At 43.7% G+C, this 25,099-nt stretch overlaps 1 protein-coding gene across 1 annotated transcript in view; it reads left to right on the top strand.

The window, feature by feature from the left end:
• The window catches only part of ENPP6 (ectonucleotide pyrophosphatase/phosphodiesterase 6), a 75,181-nt gene extending 50,553 nt beyond the window's left edge, over positions 1-24,628 (top strand). Inside the window, exons 5-8 of the mRNA XM_073607064.1 lie at positions 16,460-16,639; positions 18,779-18,916; positions 18,993-19,116; positions 24,279-24,628. Coding sequence (XP_073463165.1) covers positions 16,460-16,639; positions 18,779-18,916; positions 18,993-19,116; positions 24,279-24,481 — 645 coding nt within the window. The 3' untranslated portion in view covers positions 24,482-24,628. The remainder of the gene's footprint in view (positions 1-16,459; positions 16,640-18,778; positions 18,917-18,992; positions 19,117-24,278) is intronic.
• The last annotated feature ends 471 nt before the right edge of the window (positions 24,629-25,099 follow it).

Raw genomic sequence — 25,099 nt, 5'->3', positions numbered from 1 at the left:
GGGAGGACATAAAGAAAATGCCTCTCATGCAGCCGACTGCATTTGGTTGGGGATGTGAATGGGGGAAGTACGGGCGCTGCAGAAGCGGTGGGTTCCCAATTAGGATTGGCAAATGCAGCAGGAAGGGCATTATGGGCACGACGGGCCTGTGTTTGTCTTCTTGGTGGCAGCGCGACACTACTTGTGCTTGCCACCTCACCAGCTTGAACTGCACTTATGGGACTCGCCACGTCACCAAGTGTTACTGCAGTGCTGGTTTGACTACGACCGGGGTGTACTAGGCCGCTGGGGCTTGCCAGTTCAATAAAAAGCTACCAAAAAAACTGTTAGCGATCGCAGGGATCAGGCCTGACTCTGCGAATGCTGCAGTTATGCGTTAAGTGTTTTGTAAGTGACAGTGATCGATCGATACTGCACTTGGGTGGGCTGGGCCGGGCGGAGGGGCAAAATGCAGGTGCTAGCAGGTATCTGGGCTGATCCCGCTAACACTGCATTTTTGGGAACCCTAAACTGCTGGGGACGCCAGTATAGATCTGATCGGATCAGATATTGATCCGTTCAGATACTATACCACTAAGGGAGGCGTATGCTGCGTGCGTGGGTGTTAGCGGTACTGGCGCTAATCTGACGCTGCTTGGGGCTGGTGCTTGCCAGTTCACCAAAATACTACCAAAAAAACTGTTAGCGATCGCAGGGATCAGGCCTGACTCTGCGAACGCTGCAGTTATGCATTTAGTGTTTTGTAAGTGTCAGTGATCGATCGATACTGCACTTGGGTGGGCTGGGCTGGGCCGGGCGGAGGGGCAAAACGCAGGTGCTAGCAGGTATCTGGGCTGATCCCGCTAACACTGCGTTTTTGGGAACCCTAAACTGCTGGGGACGCTAGTACAGATCTGATCGGACCAGATATTGATCCGTTCAGATACTATACCACTAAGGGAGCTGTACGGTGCGTGCGTGGGTGTTAGCGCTACTGGCGCTAATCTGACGCTGCCTGGGGCGACGCATGTCACCGCCGGGCGATCAGGGGGCTAAACCTTTATTCGGTAATAAACGGCGGGTGCCCTGACACTATAAATAATAAACAAACTAACCAGCGTCACCCGTAACAGTTATACGGTGATCAGTGGTGAAAGGGTTAACTAGGGGGCCATCAAGGGGTTAAAACATTTATTAGGTAGTATATGGGGGTCCCTGTCGCTATAAAACGCTGACGGCGAACCTAAATATTTAGGTCCCTAACTAGCGTCACCAGCGACACTAATACAGCGATCAGAAAAATGATCGCTTAGCGACACTGGTGACGGGGTGATCAAGGGGTTAAAACTTTATTAGGGGGGGTTTGGGGGGTATCCTAGACCTACAGGGGGCTAATACTAACTGTCCCAACACTGTAACTGTCACAAACTGACACCAATGCAGTAATCAGAAAAAAAAAAAAACTGCTGGTGTCAGTTTGTGACGGGGGGGGGGGGGTGATTGGGGGGGGGGGATCGGGGTGTTTTGTGTGCCTGGCATGTTCTACTGTGTGTGTGTAGTGTTGTGCACTCACATACCTGTCTTCTCTCCTCGGGCCAGAACGGAAATTACCGAGCCGAGGAGAGATGACATCATTTCCTTTGCTGCTGTTTAGCATACAGCAGCAAAGGAATGATTCGATTGGCCGGCGGCGATCGGCGTGAGGCGGTCGTCAAGTGGTTAAGAGTAGTCTTCCCATGGCAAAATCAGACGCTCTCAAAAACCTATTAAGGCATGTACATTTAGGGGTGTGCATCTTCACTGGTCTCATGATTCGATTACGATTATCTGGTCAACGTTTCAAATCCGCGATGCATAACGATTACTGACGCGCTCCCACTTCCGCTTGGGCCGCCTAGGCGGCCCTTCCTCTCTGCAATCTTCTGGGACACATCACAGGTCCCAGAAGATTGTCCGGATATGCAGGACAGCGCAGTGAGACATGCGCACCCAGCTGTGAAGCTGCAAGCTGTCACAGCCGGATGCTCACAGTAGTATTGCCAGCGCCGTGGACAGGCAGAGGAGAGAATGGAGGGTTTGGGTGGCCTCGTCGCTGGATTGTGGGACAGGTGAGTGTCTTTTTATTAAAAGTCAGAAGATACACTTTTTTTTTTTTTTTTTTTGTAGCTGCTGACTTTTAATAAACAAAAAATTTACTGGCGGCCCCTCCCTGGCAGCGATCTTCTGGGACAAAACACAGGTCACAAAACACAGATTGGCTGGCCAATGGCAGAGCGCAGTGTGTGCCCGGCTGTGAAGCCGTAAGCTGTCACGGGCGGGTGTCACTGCCCACAGTAGATATGATGGCTCTGAGAAGAGGCCGTCATATCGGTGCGGTCGCATCGCTGGACCGTGGGACAGGTGAATGTCTGATTATTAAAAGTCAGCAGCTACACTTTTTGTAGCTGCTGACTTTTAATAAACTAGAAAATGGTGGAGCTTCGCCTTAAGGTGTGCACTAATCCGGTGCACTACAGGGTACAGGAATTCACACAAATGGCTGCTGAGAGGTCAGGAGGGATTATAATCCACAACTGACAAAGAGCCCTGTGAAGTTCCCTGTACTGTCTCTGTGCTGACATTTCTCTGGGCTCCCTCGTTTGCACCTTCCAGCACACTAGGAGTTAACAGTGGAATGTGCAAAGGGGGGTCCGGGGAAATGTCAGCACAGAGCACATGTAGGAGCCAGTGTAAGCAGTGCCAATCCTGACCTCCCTGGGGCCCTAAGCAAAATTCTGCTAAGGGGCCCTCTACCTGACCCGTGATGCGTGATGAGCTATGTAAACCATTTGCCATTGCAACACAGTCACACCTGACAGAGTCTTCCCCATACATCAGGGTCCCCAGAGAGTCTTCCCCATACATCAGGGTCCCCAGAGAGCCTTCCCGTACATCGGTGTCCCCAGATAGCCCACCCTCTTACATCGGTGTCCCCAGATAGCCCACCCTCTTACATCGGTGTCCCCAGAGGGCCCACCCTCTTACATCGGTGTCCCCAGAGGGCCCCTGCCCCCCCCCCCTGCAGAGGTTCCCCTGTACCTGGCTGATGGAGGTGGGAGGCAGCGATCGGCAGCTCTATGGTGTTCACAGGCAGGGGGATCTCCCTGGGGCTAGTAGTTCTATCTCCGAAAGTATACAGTGGAGAGGGGAGGGGCCTCTGACCCGGGCATCAGCAACAGTGTTCAAGCAGAGTGAAAGTGAAACTGATACCTGGCTGGGTCAGAGGCCCCTCCCTTCTCCTCTTCACTGTATACACTGACACTTGAGAGAGTACTACACGCCTCGGGAAGATCCCGCCGCCCACACAGGCACCATAGAGCTGCCGATCGCCTCATCCCACCTCTCCCCACTGCACTATGCACTACGTGCTATGACACGAGAGGGAGGCGGGGCCTCAGGTAATTTGCGGGGACCTACGCAGCTTTGCGTAGTGAGCGTATAGGGCGGATCAGCTCTGAGTGTAAGTAGAATACAAACACATTTGTACTCTACATACTGCTGTTAAAAACCTGTGTGGTAATGCAATTATAATCCATTAAGTGGCCACCGCTGCATGTGCATTTTAAAATATATGCAGCTTCATACTTCGTTTCTTAGTGTGTGTTTAACTGTATATGCCGCTCATGTGACTGCTCGGTCTGTCTCTCGTCTCTCGTCTCTCGTCTCTCGTCTCTCGTCTCTCGTCTCTCGTCTCTCGTCTCTCGTCTCTCCTGACGTCAGGAGTTCTCAGCCTGACGTCAGGAGAGACGTGAGAGCAGAGAGGAGTTTTTCAGGTCGCTTGCATCGATGCCGCATCGGGGACACCCGAATCGCGATGCAGCGATTAAATTCCACACCCCTAATGTACATACAGTTGGCAGTGCATAATCAGAACAATGCAGATAAACATAAGCCTATATAAAAAATTAAAAGACAAAAAGGGAGATTTGCAAAAGAAGAAGACTGGGGTGCTGAAAGTCAAGTATATTGAGCTAGAGAAAATGGTGGAAAAACCTGCGCTCATGAGCAATACGTGATAAAAATAAATAAATTCGCAAAGAGCAGCTGCAAAAAAAACTTCAAATATCCATGAAGTGGTAAACATGTAAATAAAACTTTTGTGCGCTAGCAATAAATAATTAAATAAATAAATGAAGAGTGCCTAGGAGACACAATGTGTGTGTGAATCCCAGCAACAAAATAACAACACCAAGTGCATAAAATCATTACTTAAAAATCCAACTAAATATTGACATAAACTGAAAACAAGTGATCATACATCAGTCCGTGACTAGATTCCAAGAAGAAAATGGGTAAAAAGAAAAAGTCCACTTGCTATATCTCATCACAGAATCATGAGAAATAATAAGCTGAAGGGATTCTTATCCAATGTATATTGATTGCAGAAAAAGGGGTAATAGATGTGCGCTTACCCCAATCGTTGGACCTTCTCTATGGCAAGGTCATATGAGCTTGCAGATATAACCCTCTGCGGGGACAGAATGTTGTTATCCGGGTCCTGACAGCATGTACCACCGACTCCAGTGAGGTCCGGATGGTCCAACTGCTCCAACATCAGAGGGGGGACTCAAGAGTGGAAGAGTCCATATTCAAGAGAAAACATAAGGAGAAAAACTCCAATAGTGTAATAATGTTTGAGGTTTTATTACTTAAATAAACCACAGATGTACATTTACGAGATTCCAGTAAAAAATGTTTAAAAAGCCGGCATAAACAAAGGCAGAACGCCCGTGCAGATAAGAACTTCGGAACACGTGATGGCAAGCACTGCGAGGCCACGCCCTACATGTTTTGTCATACGTGACGTCACGTATAGAGACGGACCATAGAGAAGGTCCAACGATTGGGGTAAGCGCACATCTATTACCCCTTTTTCTGCAATCAATATACATTGGATAAGAATCCCTTCAGCTTATTATTTCTCATGATTCTGTGATGAGATATAGCAAGTGGACTTTTTCTTTTTCTTTTTACCCATTTTCTTCTTGGAATCTAGTCACGGACTGATGTATGATCACTTGTTTTCAGTTTATGTCAATATTTAGTTGGATTTTTAAGTAATGATTTTATGCACTTGGTGTTGTTATTTTGTTGCTGGGATTCACACACACATTGTGTCTCCTAGGCACTCTTCATTTATTTATTTAATTATTTATTGCTAGCGCACAAAAGTTTTATTTACAAGTATATTGAGCAACAGGACTACAAAGCAAATCATCAGAAGTTCGCTGAGTGTATCTATAGACTGTTGAGTGAGATCTCTCTCTGTTCTTATACATTTTTCTATCTTGGTAAATAATCCCAGCTTCATTTATCATGTAGTTTTTGTTACATACCATTTCAGTCTCATTGGATTAGAAATGCTTTTTTTTTTTCCTCTTTCCTTTTTACATAAATATAATAAATTAATATATTAAATTTTTTAGACCTATTTATATTTATACATTACTAGTTTGTATTTGTGTGTATGTATGTATGTGTATATACCTGTATGGTGGCCCAAATTTATGGGAGGAGATAGGGGGGGTATTTAAGCAGCCCACTCGCCCATGCTCCTTGTCGGTTCCAGTGCGCGATTTGTTACGTCACCAGGCCAACTCTTCAGCTCACTTCACGTTCCCGAATACAGTGTATTGCTGTTGCTTTATTCGTGGTTTTCGATCAAGTCTTGCTCACTTTCACAGGTAGGATTCATTACTATGTATTCGTATCATGTACCAATGGTTACCATTCGTTGTATTCCCCATGTCGTGTGTTCAGTTCCCACAGAGGAACTTACAAATCGTTCAAACGCAGTTCTTTTCCCATCTACTTGCCAAAACCAAAGTTGTTTTCATGTGTGTCATGCATGGCGCTACAACACACTTCTTTCGATTCATACCGGATACGTGGCACACCCGCTACAGTCCGATTTTGTACCTAGTTGCACTGCTCACTGTCATAGGTAGGATTCGTTATGATGTTGTATGTCATATCAATTCATTGCCATTCCTTGTCTCCCCCATGTTGTATGTTCAGTTCCCACAGTGGAACTTGCGAATCGTACGAACGATGTCCTTATCCCATCTATTTGCTGAAACCAAATTTGTCTTCAGACCCGTCATGCACGGCGCTACACCACACTTCTTCCGGTTAACACCGGATACGTTGCTCACCAACCACAGTCCAATTCTAACCTAGTCGCACCGGTTACATGCCGATTTGCATCGGATCGTGTCTTCTTTCTAACCTACCTACCATTTCGCATCGGACTACCTCATTTGCCCTGTTTAGGCATCTACCCTAACTACCGTTCTACCCCACAACCGATTCGTATCTGATCCATTTGTTCATCATAGTCCAATTCGAATCCAGTCGCATCAGCGGCACAACAATTCGTATCGCTTACACCTTACAAACAATTCATACAAATTTATTTGCTCACACCATAAGTGCACGGCCTCAGCCGCTTAGGGTTACAATTTTTAGTCTTTCACATTCAAATTCTCCTATCTTCACCTATCAAAGGCCACCTTTTAGAGACACTTGTGACCCGCCGCAACCACGTCTCCTGCAGCACAGACACCTGCAGCCATTACAACCACGTCTACTGCAGCACAGACACTTGCCGCAGTCGCAACCACGTCTTCAGCATTCCTGACACTGTTAAAGCAGAACTCTGGGATTTTTTTTCAAAAAATCACCCATTAGTATACCCCCCCCCATCACACACACACACACACACACACACACTAAACAGTTACTACATTCATTAAATTTCTTACCGTTTAAGAGATACGACTGATTGAATTTTCAGGAAGTCAGCTCTGTGGTTCAAAAAATGCATCATCTTTTCTGGCAGGGAGGATCTCTTAGAACAGTGATTGCATCATATTCTCTCTCTCTCTCCCCCCCTCCTCTTTCTCCCTCCTCTTTCCCTCTCTACCTTTACGACAGGATAAAAAAAATCTCTCTCTCTTTCTCTCTCAATCCTTGGGATGGGAGTAAATGGTACACTAGGCTTGTAAATGTGAACTCGCCCACTTAAACATAAATCACACACCTCATTCTACAGCCAGCAAGCCATACATAACACACAGTATGATAGGTTACAGCCTTATAAATGCAAAGCATTTTAATATAATATGAATGTATTACATTAAAAAATACATTTAAAATAATATATTTAATATACATGCAAACCAGTGCAGCTTATCAGTGTCCACCAGTGCCCAGTGTCAGGGACCACCAGTGCAGCGCTGGGATTATTATCAGAAATCACTTGTATGATGACACAGTGGGGATCTCCTGCATTGACAGGTATTATATGTGAGAACACCAATCGCTAATGCCCCTCCCACCGCCGTTATGATTTACAGCGCACTGTTCCTATAACAGCAAGGGGACGTGAGATCAGCGATCAATACATGACAGTGGGATATCCCCGCTGTTCATACAAGTAATTACTGATGATAATCCCTGCTCTGCATGGAGATAGCAGGCGGCGGTGACTGGTAGGAGGAGGGAGGATAGAGGAGAAGGAGGACACCTCCTCCATGGGCGGCACAGACCGGGGGCTGTGAGATCCCTTCCTCCCTGCTCATTTTCAGAGACTACAAGGGGGTGTGGCTGAGGTTAGGAGAGGGATAGAAACCAGCAGTCTTACAAACAGGATGTCAGCAGGTAATAACGTTTTTTCAGCAAGTTCAGCCTATTACAGAGGAACTACAGCGCTCAGAAGAACATGGATGGCAAAGTTGGTGAAGGTAGGAGATCAGCATAAAGGACACGGAAAAAAAGTTTTGGAAGGAGTTCTGCTTTAACATTGAAACCCTGTCTCCTGCAGCATAAAAACTTGCAGTCCCTGTAACCACGTCTCCTGCAGCACAGACACTTGCAGATCATTGAGACATTTGCAACCACGCAACCATGTCTCCAGCAACCCTGACACTTTTAACCCATTACTACCACATCTACTGGACCATGGACACTTGCAGTTCCTGTAACCACGTCTCCTTCAGCACAGACACTTGCAATTCATTGAGACACTTGCAACCATATCTCCTGCAGCACAGACACATGCAGTTCATTGAGACACTGGCAACCATATCTCCAGCAACCCTGACACTTGTAACCCATTACTACCTCATCTCCTGCAGCATGGACACTTGCCGTTTCTGCAACTACGTCTCCTGCACCGCAGACACTTGCAAATCATTGAGACAATTGCAACCTTGCAAACACTTCTCCAGTAGCACAAAAAATCTTGTGGCACGCACCTACGTGCAAGCACGCATACAAGCTTAACTACTTGCAATCATTGCGAGCACAACCTAGTGGCACACAATCAGCCACACAAACATGTAGCAGCACTCAGTTGGCCATTCATCTCCAGTGGCATGTGAGCCACTCATCGCTTTCTCTGTTATTTCTCCCTCAGCTCAGTCGAGTTCAGGTTTCCTCCTGCACCAGGTTGGACGTTATCTCCCGGAAAGAAAAAAAAAAAAAGGAAAATAGGGATCGCATCTTCACCAGGGTCAGTCGCATAGCAGGGGTAGGACAGTTTTGTTTCAGGTTAAAAAAAAAATACATAGGTTACACTTTTGTCACCCTCACTACAGGATTTCCAGTCGACCGAGTTCGATCCTTGCCAGGACCTCGCTACTAGGGTGTCAGTCAGGGTGTGGTTCACGGGTCCCTCTGTCACATTATCCTGCAGCACCCTTTCACTATACGTTTACTTCACATACACAATTTGGCATGCTCATTGGGTGTTTGTTACTGTCACATGTGTCTCTGCATTACACTCTGTTTTTAAAAGGACGACCCTTCACCTACGCAGACAAAGTCGCTAATACGTTGAGTTGCTGACTGTGCAAATGTTAGCAGGCCGAGCACACATCACCAACTACAGACCGCAACATTCCTACGTAGGCCATACCAGACTTCAGCTGCTTGCCCCAGTACGCCCTGGGGCTCTGGTCTACAGGTTTGTGCTCAGCATAAACGGGCACCTGCACATCGGTTACCTGGCCAGTGACCTCCTGGCTCACCTCGGTTGCCACGCACTCCTTTGAGTTTTCTAAATTTTCACTCTACAGGGTTCTACACCATAGAACCCAGTTGGTTCCTCCCTGCGCCTGTCTTTTCTTGCCCTGTACTTCTCCTTTTCCTTCTTATCTGAGTTTCTGTATCCCGGTCCGCTCAGTATCCTACTGCTACACCTCTTCTTAACATATGCACCCCCCTGGTTTGTCTTATAGCCAGAGCCATGTTGCAGGCCAGCAGTGATGACTTCACACTCCACCCTCTGTCACCCTTCGCGGGCTCAGAGTGGCAGTGTGCAGTCCCTCAGGGGATAGACCATCCCCAAGCTCATAGCAGAACTGAGACACAAGGACATTCCCTACCCCACTACGGGCAGGAAGGCAGAGCTCTTCAGGCTCCTCTTCCCGCTGCCATCCACCGCAGAGCCCAGCAGGCATCCCTGCAGTCCATCTCTGGGACCATTTCCCAGCTACACTCCTTGGTCTCCTCCTTATCCACAGCAGTTTTCTGATGTCCAAACCAAAGCGACAGCTCTGGATGTGCGCCCACCCATGACACTCCCCAACCTAGTCGTGATCCCGGTGCTAGCATCTCCTCCTGCAGTTATGCCAGGGACTACACCTATCATCCTCCCTGCTCACCTTGTCCCAGCATTCCATAGGGCACACCGAAGGTCACATGTCACTCAAAGCAGTTAAACAAGTTGACTAAGCCAGATAGATCTCCATTGGTTGAAGTTCTACCTATCCACACGCCCACCCTTGCACTGGCTATATTCCTGGTACATGGCTTCACAGCAGTATTCCACACCGGCCTCATAACTCTGCCCCACTCCACTCACGAATGCAAGAAACCTCCAGCCAGCGGCTATCGACGAACAGGCCATAGACTCGCTGCTACAGGCTGTACTAGACAGAGGCTTCATCATCTGCCCCTTCCCGCAGTCACCTTTTCAGACCTAGAGAGTCAGCCCTGTTGGGCTTGTCAAAGGCAAGTTCTCCAATAAACTCCGCTTAGTGTATGATTTATCTGCCCTTTATTTCTCCCACACCCCAAGCCTGAATTTCCTGATTGCTTCGAGGAATTCTACCTCAAATATGCATCAGTCAACTTAAACATCCAAGCCATCATTAAAATAGGACCCGGCGCCTGGCTGTCCAAAGCAGACATCTCAGATGCGTTCAAGCTTCTGCCTATCGAGCCATCCCTCTGGCAGTGGAACGGCACTAAATGGAGGGATTCCTATTACTTTGCCACCAAATTGACCGGGTCCAAAAGCAGCCCGTAGCTGTTCAGTGTTTTTCCCAGTCCCTTACATGGATTCTATCGCACCAGGCCCACTGTCATATGGTCATCCATTACCTTGATGATTTTCTGCTCATGGAACAGCCAGGCACACCCCCGCTACTCCTAGACAGGTTAAGAGTGGTGTTTAACAAACCTCAAGGTGCCCATAGCCAAACATAAAATGGAAGGCCCGGCACACTCCATCACCTTCCTAGGCATCACTCTGGACACGCGCATCATGCAGGCCAGCCTGCCTTCCGACAAGTTAGCCCGTGTCAGGACGGTCATCTGTGGCTTACCCTTCGACAAGGGTGTACTAAAAGGCAGCTGTAGTCCTTGTTGAGGATGCTCAACTTTGCCATGAGGAATATTCCTCAAGGGTGGTCTTTTATTTCATGGCTCTTGATTTTCTCACTATAGTACAAGACCCAGATCAAGTTCTTAAACTCGACCCAGCTGCGATAGCAGACTTAGCTATGGGGGACGAGTTCCTCACAAACTGGAACGGCATATCGATGTTCATCCCTTCAGCATCAGCTCTGTCACCTCAGGTAGTCACGGATGCCGCAGCCTCCACTGGGTTTTTCAGTAATTTGTGGCTGCCACTGGTTCACCGAACCTTGGACCCATAAATCCTCTTAATCCCTGGTTTCACTCCGTCTTCATCACTGTTCGTGCTGTATCCCACCATGGCAGCTGCCCAGATCTGGGGCCACACCTGGACAGGACAAAACGATGGTCTTTGCTACAGACAATCAGGCCACGGCCGCCATCATCAATAAGGGCAGGCCCAAATCGCTCCCCATCATGTCTTTCCTGCGCAGGCTGGTGCAGTTGTCACTCCATTACCAGTTTATTGTTCTGTTTACTACAAGCATGTTCCAGCCAAATGCAATATCGCAGCAGATGCATTGTTTCGTTTAAATTTAATTTCACTTTCCAGCTGGAACCGGCCCACCGACTGCTCCTGTCCCACCTTGGTCACTGCCAACGATGGACCAAAGCCACACCTTGCCAATGTAACCCAGCTTGTTAACCATTCCTTGGCCCGCAACTCAATGAAGGCCTATCGCACTGCTTAGAACGCCTACTGCAGGTTTTAGCCTCTTGCCCTGGAACAGCGACAGGTGCCGTTGAACACGTTCCTAGCCTTTGCATCGTATTGCCACACACAGCTGGCTCTTTCTCACAATACCTTCAGGCTTTACCTATCCGACATCTAGCATTTTGTCATTACAGGACCCCAGAAGGCATTGGTGTTCACGGCCCATTCAGTCAGATTGCTCCTACGTGGCATCCAGAAGCACCACCCTACCTATTACAAGTGCTATCTTTAGGGACATGTCTAAAATCCTCACACATTCCCTGTTTGGGGTTTTTTGCCCACTTTAGTAATCCAAGCGGCCATCTACTTGGCCTGCTATTGTTTGTGGCCTAGCGAATTCACCTTTTACGGCAGATACTGCCCAGACATCACCTGACTCGCTTTCAAGACCATTACATCCTTCATTTTGCAGTATCCAAAACTCATCAAACTGGTCCTGGGGTTGACATCAGCCTTTTTCAGACTAATAACACCTGGTGCCCAGTAACGGATCGACCGACTACTGTCACATCTACCCAGCCAATCAGACTATAGCCTGTTGTTGCCTCTTCCAACCTGCCCCCGACCAGCGGCCAGTTTATCAGGCACGTCAGAATCCTTCTAGTCAACTTGGACATTCCTGCCGGATTAGAGCAGCCTCAGCAGCATCCCACCATGGAGTACCAGACAATGTGATCAAGAAATTAGGCAGACGGAAGTCCGCTTGCTTCGCCTCACACATCCCAAATCCTCAGGTGAAAATGGCACAGGCCTTCACCAAGCTTGCGCAATAATGACAGAACCAATAGAGTCACTCCTCTGAGTATTTTTGCCCCCTTTTCTTGGCATACTGACCAGACCACCAAGGCACACTTCAGTTCTATTTATTTTATATAAACACGTGACATAAACGCGTGACAAGACGTTGTAAGTCTTGTCACGTGTTTATGTGATCCATATCTGTCTTGGTCATAGGGCCACGACCATAAATAAAAAGGCCAGTATGGTGGCCTGAATTTATGGGAGGAGCCTTGGGGGTGTTTAAGCAGCCCATTTGCCAATGCTCCTTGTCAGTTCCAGTGCACGATTCCCTCCCTTTCCCTTTTTTTCGGGGCACTTTGCAGCACATCCTTCTCCATAATCACCCATTACTTATCTTGGGTATGCCCCCTTTTCTTGGCATACGGACCAGACCACCAAGGCACACTTAAGGTCTATTTTATGTTGTTAACTTTGTTGTGTGTTTATGTGATCCATATTTGTCTCGGTCATAGGGGCACGACCATAAGTGGGTATATGTGTGTGTGTGTATGTAATAAAATATAAATGTGTGTGTGTGTGTGTGTGTATATATATGTGTGTGTATATATATATATATATATATATATATATATATATATATATATATATATATATATATATATATATATATATATAATATTATTGATCAGCCATAACATTTATGACCAATGATGAAGAGGGAATATCTTGTTACAATGACATCTGAAAATTGGTGGGATATATTAGGCAGAAAGTGAACATGTTGTCCATTAAGTTGATGTGGTGAAAGCAGAAAAAAATGGTCATTGCAGTTTGTTGTGTATGGGGCTGTGAAGTCAATGCTGACCCATGTCCTCAGCCAAAAGCTTCTACAATGGTCACATGAACATCAGAACTGGACTACGGAGCAATGGAAGAAGGTGACCTGGTCTGATGAATCACATCTTTTTTACATCATGTGGATGGCCGGGTGCATGTGCGTCACTTACCTGGGGAAGAGATGGCACCAGGATGTGGTAAAAGAAGGCAAGTTGGCAGAGGCAGTGTGATGCTTTGGGCAATGTTCTGCTGGGAAACCTTGGGTCCTGTTCATGTGGATGTTACTTTGGTGTCCATGCCCCAATGGGTCAGGGCTGTTTAGCAAAAGGGTACCATACTGACCTCGGCGCCCTGCTGTTCATCTTCTTCTACATTATGGTTATGCAAGGGGCACCAGCTAATTTTCACCCTGCCATGGTTTTTTTTAAGTGGAACCCATAATTTATTAGTTATGGTGCCAGTTTAAAATCCTAACCAGGGCCATGGCTTTATAGTAAAACGACACATCAGGTAGTCCTAGGCCCCCATCCGCCTTTCGTCTACATAGAATATTATAGACTAGTCTCGGGTTTTTCCTGTTCCACACAAGTCAGGAAGGCCTTCTTCAAATGCCTAAAGAAAGTCTGTGGGTGAGGAATTAGGATTGCATATAGTAGATGATATGTGGGAGAATATTCATTTTAATAACATTTATTCTTTATAACCCCATAACTGAAAGCTCTTGCCATGTTTTGAGATCCGCAATCACTCTGTCCAAGAGTCTACTATAGTTAAGGGGATGCAGTCACTGTGAGTCTGGGGAGATATACAGTATGTCCCTAAATATGGCAGGGAATCATTGTTAACTAAGCAGAGAGGGGTCCTACCGCTCAGGTAGGCACAAACCAGAGGAGATGAAAGCCAGTATAGTGTTATCCTTCAAGAGGGAAGAGTCCCAGGTGCTGGCTGATGCAAGATGAAGCGGACAAATCGAGGAAAGCTGGAAGCCGCACACCGGTGTAATGGTGAATGCTTTATTTAAAAAGCTGAATCATGAAGAAACGCAAAACATTACAGCAGAAGCGTACAAAAACAGCTGACGCGTTTCACACTCACGATGAGTGCTTATTCATAGCTGTGAATAAGCACTCATCGTGAGTGTGAAACGCGTCAGCTGTTTTTGTACGCTTTTGCCGTAATGTTTTGTGTTTCTTCATGATTCAGCTTTTTAAATAAAGCATTCACCATTACACCGGTGTGCGGCTTCCAGCTCTCCTCGATTTGTCCGCGAGGGAATCATTGTTGTAGGGAAGAAGACAGGTCCGCAGGGACATTTATTGGCAGAATTTCAGATTTTGTGTAATTGATCTTAAAGTTTGATAACTGCCCAAACCTATGCAGTTCTGCCATCAGCATCGGGAGGATTGTGTGCAGCTGATAAATATAAAATATTATGTCACCTGCACAGGGCTTTTTTTCTCAAACAATAGGTGCTGGAACTTACACGACCCCCCCAAAACCCCTCCCCCCATACACACCCTCCAAATCACATCAAATAGTGGGTGTGGTCATATTTCACAAACAGTAGAAGGGTCTTAAGGTGCATTAAATATCAGGATTGCATTACATACAGAGTGCAGAGTTCATGGGGGTTACACACAGAGTGCAGAGTTGTCACTTGTAAACACAGAAACCAGACTTCTGTGTTTACAAATGATTGTGGTGAGCAGGCACCAAAGGGTCTGAGCCAGAGGTGGTGGAACCGAGTTCCACCAAGTTCCCCCTGAAAAAAAGCCCTGCACCTGCATATGCAGAGTTTATGTTCAGTGGAGCCTATACATATTCCCTTAGGCTCTATTCACATCTATGCATGTTGCTCTTGAGCGTTTCTGCAGTGCTTTTTGTTTTATTTATTTATTTATTTTTGCTGAGCTTTTTTTTTTACCGCGATTTTGCATTTTGTGTTAATTTTTCATTTTGCTTTACATTCACTGTATATAGCCGGTTGATAAGGAGTGGGCCAGAAAGCCGGCTGCCGTGTCCTTAGCAACCGATGAGTCATCAGCTGTCAGCAGGGTTCCCTGCTGACAGCTGAATGTTAAAAAAGATTTGCTGGCTCAAAAAAATTCAAGAACAAAATTGCGTGGGGGTCCCCCCATGGAGGAAGTGGAAGGAAAGAGTAATGCCGTGTACACACGGGCGGACTTTTCGTCCGGACTGGTCAGACGGGACGAATCCCTCGGACAATCCAACCGTGTGTGGGCTTCATCGGACCTGCAGCTGACTTTTTCGGGTGAAAATCAGACGGACTTTAGATTAGAAACATGTTTCAAATCTTTCCGACGGACTCGAATCCGGTCGAAAAATCCGCTCGTCTGTATGCTAGTCCGACGGACAAAAATCGACACTAGGGCAGCTATTGGCTACTGGCTATCAACTTCCTTATTTTAGTCCGGTTGTACGTCATCACGTACGAATCCGTCGGACTTTGGTGTGATCGTGTGTAGGCAAGTCTGTTCGTTCGAAAGTCAGTCGGATAGACTATCGGACATTTGATGCCGAAAAGTCTGCCTGTGTGTACACAGCATAAGAAGAAGACCGGAGGAAGAAGACCTTTTTATTAAAGGACTTGTTAAACTGTCTCTTGTCTTTTTGTCACACTACACCACTACAGATGTTGAAGGAATGTGGCCTGAGATGGTTCTGAAATTATATATAATTTGTGGATCTCCAGAGATCGGTTAATTCTAATATGGGGGAGGACCTAGGCAGGTATTCCACTGTACACATCCAGCACAATAAAGTTTGATGAAAATAGTAACATTAAAGCGGGATTCCGTTCTTGAAAAAAAAAAATTAAAATTCAGCAGCTACAAACACTGTAGCTGCTGACTTTAAATAAGTACTTACCTGTCCTGGGTGCCCAAGATGTCGGCCGCCCGAGGCCGACCTGTCGGCTCTCGGGTCCCGGCACCGCCATCCTAAGTAAGGGAAACAGGCAGTGGAGCCTTGCGGCTTCACTGCCAGTTTCCTACTGCGCACACGCGAGCAGTGCTCTGTGAATGGCCCCCTGGTGTTCTTGGAACACACACAGTTCCCAGAACACAACGGGGCCGCTCACCGAGGAGCAGAACACGCCGCGGAATAGGAAGAGGCAGATTAGGAAGACTGCCTAGCAACAAGGGTTTAGGTAAGTTTAAATTTTTTTTATTTATTTATTTATTTTTTTTTCAGGGTGGCCCTCCACTTTAATGTGCATCTTGTCTTTGTAATTCAGGTATTTTTTGGTACTTGGTAAAAATGGTCTAAGCCTAATTCTGACCAGCTTCGAGTTTGCATTCTCTTAGACGTAAAGAATGCAAAATCCATTTGAATCGAACAAAAGTCTTTTTAAACAGGCTCTTGCTTTTATCCTTTACAAGACTCCTATATTGCCTCTTATTGTAGTATTTTGTCTATTTCCAGGACAGTGGCCTTAAGGATGACTTAAATATAATTCTGTTTTCTGATCATGGGATGACAGACATATTCTGGATGGACAAAGTGATAGAGCTTCAAAATTACATTGATTTCAATGACATTTTACAGATGAAGGATAGAGGTCCTGTGGTGAGCCTCTGGCCTGTGGAAGGGAAGCTTTCTAAGGTAAGTGAGACTAGAAAATCAGTCAAATCACATAGTCTTTTTCATTGCCATTTTATAGTTGAGACAATAAACATGGTGCTGAGACAAACTGACATTTTAAAGTGTAATGTAAACTTTAACAATACATTTATTTTATTTGCTCCTATTGGGCATGTTAAAGTGTTACTAAACCCACAACAGTAAAATCAGTCTGTAAATGCAGTAAAGCATGCTTGTTATATTCACTGTGGAACCTGATAATCCTCCTCTTCCACAGACTCAAATCCATATCCTGATAGAATAGAGCATTGGGGACAAGCTGCACATGCTCAGTTTGGTGTGTATTGCTAGAGAATTTTTTTTTGGAGATCTGCACAGGGCCAATCAGCACTGTCCAGACAGAAGGCCAGGGGTCCTTCAGACTCATAGGACAATCAGGGGAAAATGAAAACTCCTCCTCCTACAAACTTTAACTAGACACTGATACAAGTCACAAGACTGCTCTGACTGCTGAATGAAAAAAGGTGTTTAGCAGTTTATATTTACTCAGACTATTGCATTTCCACGTTTTGTGTAGTGTAGGAGACCAGATATAGTGAATGCAGTGTCCTGGGTTAAGTAACATTTTAAATATGCTGTTGAAAGTGTTTTATTGTATCTGTTCAAGTGCAAAAATAAGAATAAAAAATAGCTGCTCATCCAGCCAGAAATCTTGTGAGCTGATACTTCTATTCCTGTACTCTCTGACACTGAACTGTTATCAGTTTGTTCCTTGCTATCTCTGTGGACTACAAAACACCTCCCCTGTTGTTGAGAAGAGAGGGAGGTGTTAGACTTAACACAGCGTTATATAGTCCTAACACACTTCCTATCCCAGGGTGACAATGCTTGTCAATATGCGGGGAAAAAGGAAACAAATACAACAACCACATCTAAAGACTTGTAAGCTGCATTACTATCATTTTTGTTTTCAGGTTTCAAACCGCTTTAAATCAAACTAGCCCTAATTTTGTTCCTTATGTTTATGCAGAGAGGACTCCACTTCAAGTGTCCTTTTTCTTTTTGTTAAATTCCAGAGACTGTTGAACTGTTTACACTTTTATGCAGTTGCTCCACACCTAAAAATGTATTTGGCAGAATGCTGTTCTGTAGACTTTTGTGCTGTTAAAGATACCTGCATCACCGAAGAATCTGCCAATATAATTTTAATTATGTGTCATAAAAGAATGATGCTGATGAAAAGATCAGGCCTAGGACCTAGGGGCCAACCTCTGAGGGACAATGTATCATTGTAGTAATTATTTATAATTGGCTTTACAATTGATATAATAGATCCATAGGGTCCCAAATTTGGAGCCTTTGCTACCATTGGGCTACAAGTTGGGGACCTATATCATTCCCACATTATGTTACATACAGTGGGTATAGAAAAAAATCAGCCCCCCACCAGGAGGAAGCTGCTAGTGATAATTGTAAGAGAATCTGGCAGGCTGGTTGTACCCAAGTTGATTGATCAACTTGGTACATTCAGCCTGCCCATTAACAGTTCGAATCTTGGCCAGCTTCTGCTGAGATTTGATCTGTGTAGGGCCGGCCTAAGTTCTAATGCCTTAGGAGCAGGTCAGTTTTTTTCCGTGCAGTTTAACACTCTCCTGTCTCTGGTTTCTATTTACCAGTGAAAAATTAGGCTAACTAAGGCACATATGGTTCATCTCAGTGTGTCCAATAGCCATGTTTAGACACCATAGTACAGATATTCTCAATCATGGTCCTGTGGAGCCCTAAGGTTTCTCCACAGGTTGCTAGGTGTACCTTGAGCTGTGGCTGATGGACCAGAATTTTGCAGGTACCATAAAATGAGAGGTCAAACACTTCTTGGTAGAGCCAGTGGCATGACTCCAATGATCCTTTTTAGCCATTTGTAAAGGTGGCATTCTGGGCACCACTGTAAGGAAGCATGCTTCCTACTGGCCACCAATATAAGGGGTATTTTTCCCACTGACCATCAACGTGAGGGGCATTTTTTTTGCCACTGGCCCTGATTTAATAATTTTAGCTGAGATTCCATGAGGCCTGAATTATTTCAAGGCTTCCTCTGGGGTGCAAAGATTAAAAAATCTGCAGTAGCATATTGCATTTTATAATAGTTTTATTTTGCAGGTGTACAACCAGCTGAAGGATTTACAACACATGGATGTTTATATGAGAGACCAAATTCCAGACAGATTTTATTACAAAAAAGGGAAATTTGTGTCTCCCTTAACTCTTGTTGCTGAACAGGGCTGGTTTATTACGCAGGTAAAATATACTTTTATACTCTTTAACTTTCATTGTGCTATTTCATATAACTCACTGAGCTGATCTGTTTTCCCAGAGTAAAGAAACATTGCCCTTCTGGAATAATGGCACCCTGCCTAAGCAAGGCTGGCAGCATGGATGGCATGGCTATGACAATGAACTGATGGACATGAGGGGGTTCTTTTTGGCATCTGGCCCAGGTAAATCTCTGAAATAAAGAGACTCCATAAAATGTTTTGCTATGATTGGCATATACTACAATAAGCTTGGTTGCTAAGTAAAGTTATAGACATGTGCAAATAGTATGTAAACTTTGATGTAGTTATAGCAATACATTACAAAGTAGGTCAATATCCACGCTACTTAATAATGTTAGAGATAGTATTATGAGCAGCCAGCACAATTTGTTTATCAGCAAAACATAAGACTATAAAAGTCCACATGTGGCGCTAAATGAAAGTAAATCCAAGAAGGGAGAGTTGATAAACCCGTCACCAGCTTCAATGTGTATAAGAAAGCACACCGCACCACATGGAAATCCAATCTGCTTACCAAACAGCTGAAAAAAGCAGGCATGTAATAGACAGACCAAGACCACAGCTCCATTCTTCAGCTTTAAATAGAATCCAATCAAGGTTGTGGCTAATTGTCAGACATTCTCATACAGCAAAAACTTCTTTCAGCTCTCATATGGGGATGTAATAACATTCACCCAGGCGGCCAGCGATACCCAATTAAAAGATAATGCAGCCAATAGTGAAGCCCGTAAAGCAATATAAAAATTGTATTCGTAGTAACTTACAGTTTAATACAGGAACAAGTACATCATGATGTTCTAAAGGCCGCGGCTCTCAGCGTGCTAGTGTCAGCCCGCCTGACATGTTTCATCCAACAGGATTTTGTCAGAGGCGTGGCTATAAGACACTAGCATGCTCTTTAATCTAAATAACCAACGACGCCCATCCCAGAAGAGCAAACCCCCAGGATGATGCATCAGCCGGAAGTGAGGCCAGTGGAGCGCAACACGCACCGCACTTGCATTCCACCGCTGAGCATTCTCATATGGATGACATCACTCCAGAAAAGCACAGACCGGGTGTGGCAAGTGACCGGACAGCGCTGAGTGAGCGCCATATATATTAGCAAACATTATAAAAACCCTGAATAAAATACAAGCATTGATTAAACATAAAACAAACTTCATTGTTTCCTTAAAGGTAAATTTAATATAATATTATAGGAAGCTACCTAGGGAACAATCAATAAAACAATTTTTAAAATCATGTTGAAACGAATACTAGTAAGAGGGCCATCTAGTGGCAGACCAGAGAAACTGCTATGCAGATAAACCTAGATAAATCTGGTAAGGAACAGAAAAATGTTACTAGTGACTGGATCAACAATTATTAATAAAACTGTTCACATCCCAGTCAACATTTAACCCAAAGGGAGTATAACATTTGAGGTCATAGATCCAGCGAGTTTCTAACCATGAGATCTCTCTTTCTCATACTCCCTCACCAATGAGGTGTAAATCGATCTATGGCTATGAAAGTGGTTCCTACTGGATTTTTATTATGACATTCCAAGTAGTGACGGGAAACAGTGTGTTTGGGGAACCCTTTCTTGATATATGCCAGATGTTCCTTAATCCTAACATTCATGGCTCGCATGGTGCGGCCTACGTATTGTAGACCACATGGACAAATCAATAAATAAACCACGTTTTTAGACGTACAGGTTATAAAAGTACTGATATCGTATACCTTAGCAGTGATGTGGGACTTAAATTGACAGATTTTTCTATCTTTGTTTTTGTTAACATAACAAACGGCACATTTTCGTCAAGGAAAAAGCCTTTAGAGTTTTGGAAAAAATAAACCTTACTGGGGGCATCCAAAACATTTTGGAGCAACTTGGAGCTTTAAAGGTGGTATTCCTCTAAAGATAACGTGTGGATTTGTCTTTTCCTTTAAGCATAGTGGCCCTATCCATAATAGCCACTTCGTTTTATCACTTTTTCTAAATCAGTAGTCACATACCCCTTCTCTAGAAATTTGTTCTTAAGGATTGAGGCTTGCTCCAAATAATCTTTTTTCATGGTACAGTTACGTCTTAAGCGAACAAACTGGCTTTTGGGCACTGATTTCAGCCATGTGGAGTGATGGCAACTTCCCTGCCCAATATAGCCATTTCTGTCTGTACTTTTGAAGAAAGTGGAGATGTTAAAAATACCATCATTGATTTCATTACTAAGGTCAAGGAAATTAATCCTTTCTTTTTTTTTTTTTTTTTTTACTGGTTTCAAATTGTAAAGCAATACCCAAAGAGTTCTCATTAAGCCGCTGCATAAAGGTAGTTAGCGATGTCTTATCGCCATCCCATAGGAGGAGGATGTTGTCTATATACCTTCCCCAGAACACCAGTTCAGGCCTCCTGTTGGAGTAGACGACATCCTCCTCCCATTTAGCCATAAACAGGTTTGCCATGCTCAGTGCAAACTTTGCACCCATGACAACCCCTCTGTTTTGGAGGTAATAAGCCCCTCCAAACCAGGAGGAATTGTCTGAAGAAAGCCATCTATATATTTCCCAATTCGAGGTGTCCAGACAGCTGATGATAGGTCTTCCCAGTGGATTGACCGGATTTTTGTGAACTTTAGGGAGAAAGTATATCACAGGTTTCCTTGGGGCCATAGGAACTAGATATGCTCTTTCTTTTTTGTTCAGTAAATGGTCATTAAAACCTGCTTCAATGAGTTTGGTAAGCTCTTTTTTATATTTACCCATTGGGTCATAGTGTAAAGGAACATAGGTATCTGTATCAGAAAGGATTTTATTAATTTCCTCTACATACGCTATTTTATCCAATACCACGATTCCACTCCCCTTGTCTGCGGGGCGAAGGATAATATCTTTTCTAGTCTTTAACGATTTTAGTCCTTGACAAAACCTGGAATTACTATGCTCCCTTTTGATTTTAAGTTTGTCAATATCCTGTAGCACTAAATCCTTAAAGACTGAAACCAAAGGAGGAACAAAACCTGGTGGATTAAATAAAGAGGCATTGGACAAACCTGAATGTCGCACCCCATCAGTGGTGTTAACCGCTCTCCCAGCTGGCTGCGACAAAATAATGCCTTTTAATATTAATTTTCCTGATGTACCTCTGCACATCCATAAAGGCTCCAAATTTGCTTAGAGGCTTATCGGGGGCAAATTTAAGCCCATGATTGAGTACATATTTTTCATTGTCAGTAAGTGTATTTTTGCTTAAATTAAAAATCCCAACATCTTTTACATCCTCCTGCATTATCTTTTCATTGGGTATTGCAGGCCGCCTGGGTGAATGTTATTACATCCCATATGAGAGCTCAAAGCAGTTTTTGCTGTATGAGAATGTCTGACGATTAGCCGCAACCTTGTGGTCTTGTTCTATCTATAACATGCCTGCTTTTTTTAGCTGTCTGGTAAGCAGATTGGATTTCCACATGGTGTGGTGTGCTTTCTTATACACATTGATGCTGGTGACGGGTTTATCAACTCTCCCTTCTTGGATTTACTTCTCATTTAGCACCGCATGTGGACTTTTATATAGCAATATGTTATTTGGGTTCAAAAAGACACATGTCTAAGTAGTGCATTATTTAAATGTTAAATTATTAGTTTCAGGTTAGATTTATTTTCATCCTCTGAAGTGTTATGGAACATTCACCTAATGCCTACACAGTGTCTCATGACTCTTTGTTATGATCAGTGCTTAATACTTCTCTATTACGTGCAGCAGCTTATGTCTCACTATTAGAATCAAGTGCCTCTCTATAAAGTACAGTTCTTCATAACTTTGTTTTACACTCCTTGCCTCATACTTCTGTATTACAGCCAGTCCTCCCGAGCTCTGTAGCACCCACAGTGCTTCATACCTTAGTAGTTACTCTACACTTCTGTGCCTCACCTCACAATTTCCTATGCGTCTCTGTTGCACACAGTGCCTTACACTCCTTTTATATTTCCATGCACATTTATCTGCCACAGTGCCTCAAGTCTTTCTATTATATTCTGTGTTTCACTCACCCTTTTACTTTTGTACCTAATGTTTAATACTGCTATTACATGCTTTTCCTAATTACATGCAGTGCTTTATGGCTTTTCTGTTACACACAATGTCTCATTCCTCTCTCCTACATGTGCTTTTTCAAAGGGCTACATACTTTAAACCTCTCTGATAAACGCAGAGCATCTTACTTCAATAAATCACACATTGGATGTTCTGGATGACATTTGCATTTACTGCATGAGCGTCAAACACCCACATGAGTGAGCACAATTTCTTTTGGAATTTTAATAATTGTAAGCCCATGAAATTGCTACGATCATGCCAATTTCTGTCCACAAACCTGGCTTAAATTTATCTTAAAGTTACACTAACAATTTACTCAGATTATTTTTTCAATGTGTGTCCTGATATACATTAGGATAAAAATAATAAAGGGGTAAAAAAAAATACTTTCACTTTGAATTTAACCATTCTGCTACATTACAAAATAAAATTGCATTTTATATATTTATACCCTGTTATGTACTATATTATGTCTTAAGTATTTATATCCTTTTAGCCAAAATGCTGTAAAAGTTGCGTTTTTTTTGTTTTTGTTTTTTGTTTAGTTAGAATTTAGGAGTAAAAGCATATCTAAATCTGATACCAGATTAAGCCCTATTTATCCTCAAATAGTGATGAACAAAATATTATGGTAGTCTACAAAAGCTAAAAATGCCACCAACAAACACGTTTTCAAATGGTAAGCTAATATGCAGCCATTTGGATAAGTCAGTGGCACATTTTAGAGCCCCAGTATTCCTCAAGACCACTGCTCTAGTTCAAATTACTTCCATTCAGGTAGATCCCTTCAGTACATTGTTAATAGTAAATTGAAAAGTGACTGTATAATCAAGTTAAACCATGCAGCTAACTTTAAAATCTGCTTAGTTGTAGCAAATAATGTTTACTGTAGTAATATAGGGGATGATGAGAGGAACTACAACACACACTGGGGGACCAGGTAACCAGCACCTTGTTTAGCATGGTATACTGAGTGCTCCAATAGCTAATCCCCCCCCCCCCCCTCCCTGTTTCATCTTTAGACCTACAGTGTTAAAAAGAATTCCCAGGTACGAGCAGTCCTAGGCCATACCCTTATGAGCATAGTGGCAGTACAGAGCATGGTAAATAGAAAAGACACTACAGTCGTACTTAGTCCTACACCTATGCAATCTATAGTAAAAATGTGGTCCTTAGGCTTGTTCCCATTCATCAAGTTAAATTAAAAAGCAAAAACTCAAGCAAGGCTTGCTTTCTTTTTCAGATTTTAAAGTGAACTTTCGATCGGCTCCTATCAGATCAGTGGATGTCTACAATGTGATGTGCCAGGTACAGGACATTGAGCCCCAGCCCAACAATGGATCGTGGTCTAGAGTAGAGTGTATGCTAAAAAGCCAAGAACAGTCTGTTACCCTGGATAGATATTTGTTAATGCTACTCTTTACAGTTGCAGGAATATGGGTTTAGGTGCATTTTTAAAAATATATTTTTATTATAAAGCAGTAATCAGGGATTTTATCACACTTTTTGCTTTAATATGAAGATATTTTATATTCCAACAGCTTTTTAAAGTTCAATTGCCAAAACAATAAATTGGCTATTTTGCCTGTTAACATTTCTGTCTCTACCTACGTTTGTGCTACCAAATCTAATATCAATGATTCTATACAACCCCTTCAATGAACAGCGCCTGTTCCAAACATTTAATGGAATAAAAAGCAATAGAAAATGATTTTATAATGCTTTGTCTTACCCTAGTATACAGCTAGCAGACATCACATTAGGAAAGGTGAAATAATAAAATGAGAATAAATCTAAAAAAAATAGATTTCTAATACATATATTCTACCAAATAGGTTTGTAAGGACTGATCTAGTGTAGTCCAGTAATATTATTATTATTATTATTATTATTATTATTTAAGGTACTTATACAGCGCTGTCAATTTACGCAGCGCTTTACATATATATTGTACATTCACATCAGTCCCTACCCTCAAGGTAGGGACTGATGTGAATGTACAATATATATGTAAAGCACTGCGTAAATTGACGGCGCTGTATAAGTACCTTAAATAATAATATT

This window comes from Aquarana catesbeiana, linkage group LG01, assembly GCF_042186555.1.
Source record: "Aquarana catesbeiana isolate 2022-GZ linkage group LG01, ASM4218655v1, whole genome shotgun sequence".
Taxonomy (NCBI): domain Eukaryota; kingdom Metazoa; phylum Chordata; class Amphibia; order Anura; family Ranidae; genus Aquarana; species Aquarana catesbeiana.
Note: the sequence above shows the minus strand (reverse complement) of the source record. Positions and strands in the feature narration are given on the sequence as shown.